The sequence below is a fragment of the Littorina saxatilis genome, linkage group LG17, assembly GCF_037325665.1.
Source record: "Littorina saxatilis isolate snail1 linkage group LG17, US_GU_Lsax_2.0, whole genome shotgun sequence".
Classification (NCBI taxonomy): domain Eukaryota; kingdom Metazoa; phylum Mollusca; class Gastropoda; order Littorinimorpha; family Littorinidae; genus Littorina; species Littorina saxatilis.
Genome location: NC_090261.1, coordinates 57,032,374 through 57,043,180, shown reverse-complemented (window position 1 = coordinate 57,043,180; position 10,807 = coordinate 57,032,374). Strand labels below are relative to the sequence as shown.

Sequence of the window (10,807 nt, the reverse complement as noted above, 5' to 3'; positions counted from 1 at the left end):
TTTCTTCTTTTTTTTTGGGGGGGGGGGGGGGGGGGGGGTTATTACTTCCCTGTGTCTCTCTCCTCAAATTTACTCACAGTAAGATAGAACTAAAGTCCCCCCGCGGGTTAGGGGGAAGAATTTACCCGATGCTCCCCAGCATGTCGTAAGAGGCTACTAACGGATTCTGTTTCTCCTTTTACCCTTGTTAAGTGTTTCTTGTATAGAATATAGTCAATGTTTGTAAAGATTTTAGTCAAGCAGTATGTAAGAAATGTTAAGTCCTTTGTACTTGAAACTTGCATTCTCCCAGTAAGGTAATATATTTTATCCTACATACCTGAGAGAGACACCCGTGAGATAATAATCGTTCAAATCACACGTGTGTATATCATGTAAATGAGGTCATGTCAAGCAAGTCTGGCAGGGACCTGTTTTTTCCACTGCTTATGATGCCAAAGTCACCGAGACAAACGTCATTATAGAAACAAAAATTGCGCTCGCTAATTACCCTCGATGAATCTTTAGAACTAACACGTCACGCCACACTTTCAGAGTGACGTTTCTTTGCTTTGACGTAATAGATTGCACGAGGCTTTAGAAGAGATCGAGGTTCCAAAACAAGCGTCTTCAATTTAGCTGCCTCGTCTGCAAGACATTTTCAGGAAAATACACGTAAGTACAGTATGTAGGATAAACAGAATACTACATGGCTTGCTGTGTCGTACCAGATTTACACTCGTTGCTTTTTCAAATAGTGAACAGCTCGCTTTCGCTCGCAGTTCAATATTTAAAAAAACAACTCGTGTAAATCTGGTACGACACAACAAGCGATGTAGTATTCTCTATTTATCCTACATACGTGAGAGAGACACCCGTGAGATAATAATCGTTCAAATCACACGTGTGTATATCATGTAAATGAGGTCATGTCAAGCAAGTCTGGCAGGGACCTGTTTTTCCACGCCAAAGTCACCGAGACAAACGTCATTAGAGAAACAAAAATTGCGCTCGCTAATTACCCTCGATGAATCTTTAGAACTAACACGTCACGCCACACTTTCAGAGTGACGTTTCTTTGCCTTGACGTACTAGATTGCACGAGGCTTTAGAAGAGATCGAGGTTCCAAAACAAGCGTCTTCAAGTTTAGCTGCCTCGTCTGCAAGACATTTTCAGTAAAATACACGTAAGTACAGTATGTAGGATAAACAGAATACTACATGGCTTGCTGTGTCGTACCAGATTTACACTCGTTGCTTTTTCAAATAGTGAACAGCTCGCTTTCGCTCGCAGTTCAATATTTAAAAAAACAACTCGTGTAAATCTGGTACGACCAGGGACCTATATAGGTCTATGGTACGACACAGCAAGCCATGTAGTATTCTCTATGTACTACGTTGCAAGCACCTGAAGCAATTTTTTAATCAGTACCCCGGTAGTGCTTTTGTGAACAAGAAACAATTAACAAGTGGCTCTATCCCATCTCCCCCCCCCTTTCCCCGTTGCGATATAACCTTCGTGGTTGAAAACGACGTTAAACACCAAATAAAGAAAAGAAAGAAATAGAACTAAAGATTAGCATACTTAGTTGTACATTATTTTATGGGTAGTTTTGGTCTCTTTTGATGGAGAAATGTACACAGGAATCAATACAAGAATGCTCACAAACTAGCCTGGCGCCCGACATTAACCACAGACTGTCCATTAAGCCCGAGTATTTTTTATCTGTTTTCTAAATAAACACAAACCATAATTATTACCTCGAAACAAGAAAGCGCAAGCCATTTGACAGAGTTCCAGCTGTGGCAGGTTATCTGCTCTTCTGAACTCTTTTGTGCAAAAGTAGGAAATGGTGCCAGTAGCAGAAGATGGCAGACGCACTTTCTGTACTTCTGTGGAGTTTGGCAGAGTATTTCAATTACGCTGCTGTTGCACTTGTCATACTGTGTTCGACGTTGATGACGGTGTTTATTATCAGGTACAAATTTCCCAACAAAAACGAAACTAGCACATAAGTGTCCTGTTCACTGCTACGATCCCGATCCGATTATACGGTTCTGAATGATGAATCATCCAACAACATTGACCCAACATTGTTTAGTGCTATATTGTCAATCTCATGTGTGCATCTCGTACTTGAGAATAGTATCCACTCTTTCTTAAACTCACACACAGACACGCATGCATGCATACACACACAGAGATCGGGAAAGAGTTGGAAAGTGGAAGGTATCAAACATGTCAAAAATATCCTGATTTGTGCGAGGCGCGTCGTCACACTTGTCACTTACACTGATACGACTGTATGAAACCAATGTTCACTCTTGTTTCAGTATGGGACGCTACTTCCACAGGGCTAATTCTGCAGTATGTGTGTGATTGAAAAGAAGATAATGATCTAATACATGTACATTATTTAACAAAAGTCAATGCAGTTGGTGTTTTGACAGATTGAATGGTGACCACTGGGGCAACTATCGCAATGGAATTGGTCAGTCAGGAGCATCTATGGCGCATCAGAAAGACGTGGAGCAGTTTATCAACCCATTCTTTCTGACACTGGATCCTGTTGTTACTTCCACTCTGTCAGGTATATTTGACAGGCTAGATCATGAAGGTGCTGTTCCTTCACATAGTCAGACAATTAAGGAGATAACATTTCTTTGGTGGGGCTTTACATTATTTGTTGTTTGTGAAATTTTCAAAGCAGATTGTATGTGTCAGTGTGTGTGTGTGTACTATGAGTACATATATGTGTTTATTTTAAATATAGAGAATAATAAAAAAATAATGTGCGTATGTCTGTGTCAGTGTGTTATGTATCACCGTATTAGTTACATATCATATACTAGATGATTACCCGCTTCGCTTCGCCGGAAAGAAGTAGAGCCGAATACCAGGCTGTGCCTGGGACCCGGCTTTGCCGGGTGTACGCCGGCTTTGCCGGCGCACGAAGGAAAGGAGATAAACGCGCAAAACACTGGAGACCTTCTAAAAATAGTAACGTGCAGTGACCTTCTAAAAATAGTAACGTAGTAACGGGAATATGGATTGACGCCACACGGAGGAAGGGAGATAATCGCGGCTGAAAACACTGGAGAAGATAAGGAAGAGTTGCTGGTAGTGGATCCCGACAACAACACAAAAACAACAACAAAAAAATCGGTTCAGCGCGCACAGCGCTGCGCGCTGAGAGCACGTGTTGAAATATCTCATCGATGAGGTTGTGTCCGGGGTGTAGCTGAATACGGTGTCCAAATTTGAAAAAGATCCACCGAGAACTTTGGCCGTGCATCGCGAACAGACAGACAGACATACAGACAGACAGACACTAGTCGTATATATATATAGATAGACTAGAGGAATACCCGGCTTCGCCGGGGTGAATCGCGAGACAGAGACAGACAGCGTGGCGGTTCATCACAATCACCTCTGCAAGCGAAGTCCTGTCAAACGGGATTGAGCATTTTAGAGCTTATTTCTTAGCCCTATATTATCTGTTGTGGCTTCTCAAATGCCAGAACATACAGACAGACGAAAGCCGCTAGACCCCATCACAAACAGAACTCTACAATCAACAGGTTTTTTCCCACACACACACACACACAAACACACACACAGAGAAGCCGTATATATATATATGTATATCTATATCTATAAATATATAGAGATAGGTGAGAGTGTATTTTTTGCGTGGCTATAAATTGATTCGACCTTTTCACTTTGACAGTAAGAACAACTTACGGGTGCAAGGGAAGCGTTCTGGACAGCGCAGTGACATTCTAAAAATAGTACCTCAGAAACGGGAATTTGGGGTGAACGGCGCGACAGAGACAGACAGCGTGGCGGTTCACCACAATCACCTTTGAAAGGCGAAGTCCTGTCAAACGGGATTGAGAATTTTTGAGCTTATTTCTTAGCCCTATATCATCTGCTGTGGCTTCTCACATGCCAGAACATACAGACAGACAAAAGCCGCTAGACCCCATCACAAACAGAACTCTATAATACATAGGTTTTTGCCCACACACACACACAAACACACACACACACAGAGAAGCCGTATATATATATGCATATCTGTATCTATAAATATATAGAGATAGGTGAGAGTGTATTTTTCGCGTGGCTATAAATTGATTCGACCTTTTCACTTTGACAGTAAGAACAACTTACGGGTGCAAGGGAAGCGTTGTGGACAGTGCAGTGGACAGCGCAGTGACATTCTAAAAATAATAGTAACTTACAACTGAACGGGAAAGCCACACGAAGGAAGGGAGATAAACGCCAAACACTGGAGAAGATAAGGAAGAGTTACTTATAATGGTGAAATGAACCCAAAAACGAAAATGAGTTCAGCGCTGCGCGCTGAGAGCACGTGTTGAAATATCTCATCGATGATATTGTGTCCGGGGTGTAGCTGAATACGGTGTCCAAATTTGAAAAAGATCCACCGAGAACTTTGGCGTTGTGATGTGGTGTAGCGGCTATGGTGTGTCGGTATGGGGGCCCGGGTAAGCTGAGGTGGAACCAAAATAGCTGAGGTGGAACCAAAATCGGTTCCGCGCTGCGCGCTGAGAGCACGTGTTGAAATATCGACCAGGTTGTGTCGTGTCCCGGGTCTACTTGAATATGCCCACCAAATTTGAAGCAGATCCATCGAGAACTTTGGCCGTGCATCGCGCACAGACACACAGACAGATACACAGACAGATACACAGACAGACACACAGACACTAGTCGTATATATATATAGATAGATAGATAGATGTACGATGACGATTTAATTTATTTCCTGCCATTCTGTTTCCTTCCTCAGATGGGGTGTCCCTGCAGCTTTCGTGCTTGCAGCCTAGTATTGTCCATGTGTTTTGGGGTGCTAGCATCAATCCTGTACACGCAGCATTGCTGAAGCAAGGAAGAAAGTTTGTGGATGACGTGAACCGTGGCACCTTGTTGCTGGATCAGTGTTTGGCCTGTAGCACTCACAGGTGCGTTTAACACTTTCTACCCCACCTATGTTGACCAAGTTTTTTTTGGCCGAGACCAGCTGTGCTGCAGCAGGTCACTCAGAATTGTAGTAACTGTGTATCAACACGCTGGAATGCAGGCGTTACAGTAAGCGACTGAAGCTAACAGTCTGAGGGGATATATCCGTACCTGGTCAGATAGAGCCATATGAGTGGGTACGGATATATCCGTACCTGGGAGACAATGAGTTAACGTGTCATAAATTATTTGCATGTTTTGAAAATCTGATGGAAAAGTATTGCAGTCACTTCTTGTTTGTGTTAATTCTTCCTTCTGGAGGCAGATCTCATACGTTGAATCAGCTTAACACGATATATAATTTTTAGATAATTTTTAAAAATTTTTGTCCTGTACATATATACATAGTTTGTGACATGGTTTAAATGCGAATGTTATAAATTTTCAATGAGAATTTTACTTTATCTTATTTGACAGTGTAACTATGCTTCAACGTACATGCATGGCCTCCCCTTTACACTGTGTGCAGTTTTGAAGAAGACGGAAAACACAATCTTCACTTGACGGTCCCAGTAGAAGTGAGTGCGGACAGTCTGGGTAGTCTTCCCCGTCAACGCTACCCGTGTGTGATAGTGATGACAGTCGCAGACAGGGCCAGCATTGAGGATCATTCCTCTGTGGTTAGTTGGTATCTGTACTGCTTGTATGAAGACTGTGTGAACGCTGGAGTGGTATTTCTTTAAATCAGAAAGTCAGTAGTCAACACTTGTATGGGGGAGGATGTAATCTCTCTTTGGAGACAGAGATATGGAGATCACACTTCGGTGTTGTTCTCCCATTTTTTTGCTGTCTTGGCATTCAGAAAGTGATTGAGTACACTTTTATCTTAGTTCATATAAGATGAATAAGACAGAGGAGCTGGAACTTATGCACTTCAGAAAAGATTTTTTTGTTTTTGTTTCTGTACAGTTTAATTTCTTTCTGTTTCTCTGTCTCTGTATCTCTCACTCTCCCTCTCTCTCTCCTCCCCACCCCTATATCTCTGTCTCTGCCTCTCTCTCTCTCTCTAACCCTCACACGCACATGCACACACACACATACACACACACACACACACACACACACACACACACACACACACACACACACACACACACACACACACACACACACACACACACACAAACATACACACACTCACACACACACACACTCACACACACACACTCACACAAAGGCATGCATGTACACGTGTGCACACACATGCACACTCAAAACAAGTGATTAGGGAGTCATGAATTTAAACGGATGATTTGTTTTTCAGGTTGCCACGGTAACAGTTGTACATGTGAAGGACAGCCAGTGTCGCATGCAGACCCACATACTAGCCCAGTATGCCAAGATGGCTGGTCACGCTGTCTTCAATCTACAGGTTGGTGTCATCTTGTGTGTTTTAGAGCAGTTGTTACATTCGGAAAACATTAGGAAGCACGCAGTGCTGATCTGCATTCATATTGTTATGATATTCAAACAAAACATCTAGCTGCACTCTGAGGTGATCCACCTTTTGAAATCTTAGTACAAGACTTGTTTATTCTCTCTGTCTGTCTGTCTTACTTTCTTTCGTTCGTTCGTTCATTCGTTCGTTCGTTTTTTCTTTCTTTCTTTCTTTCTTTCTTTCTTCTATTTGTTAATACACATCCTAGTCTTTTCTGTCTCAGAAGCTTGCCTGTTGGAAACACATTTGTTAGCATAATATTTACTATTGATGCAATTTCCTTTCACTGTACGTATGCTTGGTTACTTAGAGATAAGATTTGAAAAATATATGTTGTAGTTCGTCTTTCCAGTGACTTGTAGACTAATGGGTAGTTTATGGCATTGTATTTCTCTGTCTTGGGCAAGTTTTCAAGTTAACTTGATCTCCCTTTTCATGTTCCATGTGAGCTTGTCACTTGTGTACAGCATGCCTATATGTATGCACGACACATTAAGGCGTGGATGTCTAGCGATGACTGTGCTAATGTGTAAACGGTAGGGCATAAAAGATATGCTGTAAGTATAACAATTATGAAACCTAAGATAGAAGACTGGACATTTTTAATGAGTGATTTGTTATTTTATTTGATAATTATTGTCTTATTTTTGTAATATTTTTGTGTGCTTTGCAGCCACTGTTTTTTGCCTCTTCAATGGACGAGGATACCTATATGGTAGATGGGCAAGGTTCTCATTCAATGCAGCATCGTCACAGCAACCAGCAAACACCATCATCAAATGCACATGATAGACAGAACTCCCAGGCCCAGCCTGAAGCTGGAGAGGCAGAATCCAGCAGTTTTTCAGAAACGTCAGATTCGGTCAATGCTGGAGTAAGCCAGTGTGAGAATGAAACGGGCAGCACTTCTACGAATGAAGCACCATTATCAGGAAACATTGCAAAAACAACTGGTCAGAGTTCAGAACGTGAAGGAGCATGCAGGGACTGTGATAGAAATGTTAATTCTTTATACTCCTCACCCCAGGAGAGGGATCCCAGTGGTGAAACCGTGTTTCCAGAATGCATTGTCTGTCAAAACCAACCTCTTAACTGTGTTCTTCTGCCTTGTCGCCATACCTGTGTGTGTAGCACCTGCTTCCAAAAACTTGATCGCTGTCCCATGTGTCGCAGTCATGTGGAATCATTTTTTCATCTCAGAAATGATGATGAGGATGATGAAGAACCAGATCTGTCTGAGGTGGAACAAGCAGTACCCAGAGACTTGTATAGCAGGTTTGAACGATGGAATACAAGACTCAATCAGTACCTTGGCTTTGAATAGTTGACATTAATTATAGTATCTTCCTTGTTTTCAGGAGGATTAAATTCTGTGATGTTTACACTTCTCCAAGTTCTGTGTTATGCCTTTGTTGCGAGGATTAGCACATAATTGTAGTTGAATTTGTTCTTTTTTCTCTTTGTTTGTTGGGTTTTTTACTTTTTGGAAAGGTTTCTTTGCAATTAAGTTTTCATTAGCTTGAATTTAATCACCTTTGCAACACTATATATGTTTGCTTGATTAAAAAAAAAAGCTAATTACAGTAGAAGCTTACACACACACACACATATATGTATTTGAATGATATAGGTTTCAGCTAATTGAACAGAGCTTGGTGCTCTAGTGCTCAACTGAGAGATGAATTACCTCCCTTTAATCTGCTAAGCAATTGGGTCACTTTAATTCAGTTCAGTTTTGTTTTGCTGGGCATTCTGGATTTTAAAAATTTCCATAAACTTTTAAAAATATTTATGCTTTAACTTTGGTGTGAAAAAGTCATCTATTTATTTCATTGTTGCTGTGTAATGGTGTTGAATTTTGTGCAATATCACATTACAAGGGACCAACTGAAGTGGTCTCGACAGTATTTTGTTGATTTTTTTTGCTGTGCTTGCTTATTCCTTTTGTTTTCACTTAGCTTGCGTTCCAGCACAGGTGTTGGAATGACTCCCTATGTCCCATTCGATCTGCTTTGTTTATTTCGTCTATTTCCTGAAGTATGTTTTATTCTTGAATGAATGTTTTACATCCAAATGTGTGTGTGTGTTTGTGTAAGAATCTACTGTAATCAGCTTTTTTTTATCAAGCAAACATGTGAATGTTTTACATCTTTACGGAAAGATTATTTGTATTCAGGGAGATGTTTGGTTAGATAAGAATCGTAAGAGTTAGTTCATTTATTGTAATGTTAACAATGGTGTAGTGTTCAGTTTGTCTTCATGTTTATATGCCACCAATTTAGTGTCTCAGATTTGAGATAATAAAGTCCATTTTATTTGATTTAATTTGATTTGAAACTGTATGTGACACTCTGTTCACGAAAGGCTGTTCCGTCAGGTTCCACTAGCGGTATGTTCAGAATTGTGCACTCATTTCTGACCACTCTTTTCTTGGTTTAAAACGTAAGTTGTGAATAGAAATTGGAGAAAAGATGTATACATTTGAACAAGTGTGAAAAAGTTTTATAATGTAGTTCCTCTTATTCCATGTGACAACGCTGGTGTTATTTTGCAGAGAAACCAGTATTTGATGAACCTATGAAATAGCATGCAGAAAGTATATAAAAACAAATTTGGATGAAATTGTGCATGAATATCAGAGAGAATTATTGTGTATCTTACAGGGCATTACATTCCAACACACACACACACTCCAACCCATGTAGAAAGTGAAAATCAGAGTTGGATGATATTGTGCATGAATGAGAGGACTGGGTGGCCGCGTGGTAACGCACTTGCGCTCGGAAGCGAGAGGTTGCGAGTTCGACCCTGGGTCAGGGCGTTAGCAATTTTCTCCCCCCTTTCCTAACCTAGGTGGTGGGTTCAAGTGCTTATCTTTCGGATGAGACGAAAAACCGAGGTCCCTTCGTGTACACTACATTGGGGTGTGCACGTTAAAGATCCCACGATTGATAAAAGGGTCTTTCCTGGCAAAATTGTATAGGCATAGATAAAAATGTCCACCAAAATACCCGTGTGACTTGGAATAATAGGCCGTGAAAAGTAGGATATGCGCCAAAATGACTGCGATCTGCTGGTCGATGTGAATGCGTGATGTATTGTGTAAATAAATTCCATCTCGCACGGCATAAATAAATCCCTGCGCCTTGAATATGTGCGCGATATAAATTGCATAAAATAAAAATAAAAAAATAAATCCCTGCGCTTAGAACTGTACCCACGGAATACGCGCGATATAAGCCTCATATTGATTGATTGGTTGATTGAATATCGGACAGAATGAATGTGTGTATGTTACCCGGCATTGCATTCCAACACACAAGCACGCGTATGTACGCACACTACACACACACACTCATTAACAAAGCTGACACACTTTCAAACTGAATCTTTATAGTGACTTTATTTCACCGACAGACTGATCACAACTGTAACAATGAGATTTGAGCAAGCATTATAAACGGAATAGAGACCTATAATCAGAACAGAATGGTCATGGTACTGTGTACATTATTCATGAGCTGTAGATCAATTGGTATTAATGAGAAGCACAGGGAAAACTTCTAGAAGCTAGTGCCCAATACACGAAATGAAACAGAATACCACAACCTAAAAGAGAAAAATGTGAATAAATTTCTTTTTTTTTAAATGTGCAATTCTACTGTAAATGAAAAGATACCCAAATCATCATCTCTTACTAAGGAATTTATATAAGCCATTATTTTTTTCAACAACTGACATTTTGATTGTACGAATTAATTACAGGCAAATGCACTCATTCATGCTCGGACTAATAAAGTCTTTAGCTACCCTGAAGAATACTTTCTGAAAAGCCTATAAAATGTGAAATGCAAGACGCTGATGAATGAAGACTTTCTTTGATGCATCAATGTGCGCTGATTAATAGAATGACGACTACTGAAATCTGAGGTGGTGAAATTGACACTTGCGTGATGAGGACAACCAATCTGTATAATTTTTTATGCAAGTCCCACTTTCTGCCACACAACAAAGTATAACATAAAAGCAGATATCTTCTGGACGGAGCGTATACCTTGCAATCATCTTACATGTGGAGGCAGCAACACAATAATATACATAGATGTGACTGATCTTTGGAATCACCTAAGGTCCTTGACTTCTACGAACCAGAGACAGTGTGGTCTATTGGGACAATTATAACGTCGACTGAAATGCCCAGGATTTCATGCTCTTTCTTTGTCCATCAACCGGAGCCTGTAGACACAGTGCCCATGTACAGTAGTACAACTGCCCCTCACTAGGCTTTAGTTATAATAATCTTTGTCCATCAACCTGAGCCTGTAGACACAGTGCCCATG

The 10,807-nt window shown here is 40.7% G+C and overlaps 1 protein-coding gene across 1 annotated transcript; it reads left to right on the top strand.

The window, feature by feature from the left end:
- Positions 1–1,822: 1,822 nt before the first annotated feature.
- LOC138951749 (cell growth regulator with RING finger domain protein 1-like) lies at positions 1,823–8,797 on the top strand. Its single transcript, XM_070323306.1, has 6 exons — positions 1,823–1,958; positions 2,431–2,570; positions 4,800–4,971; positions 5,499–5,649; positions 6,294–6,401; positions 7,141–8,797. Exons 1-6 carry the CDS (start codon positions 1,849–1,851, stop codon positions 7,789–7,791), a joined length of 1,332 nt encoding a protein of 443 aa, XP_070179407.1. The 5' UTR covers positions 1,823–1,848; the 3' UTR covers positions 7,792–8,797.
- The last annotated feature ends 2,010 nt before the right edge of the window (positions 8,798–10,807 follow it).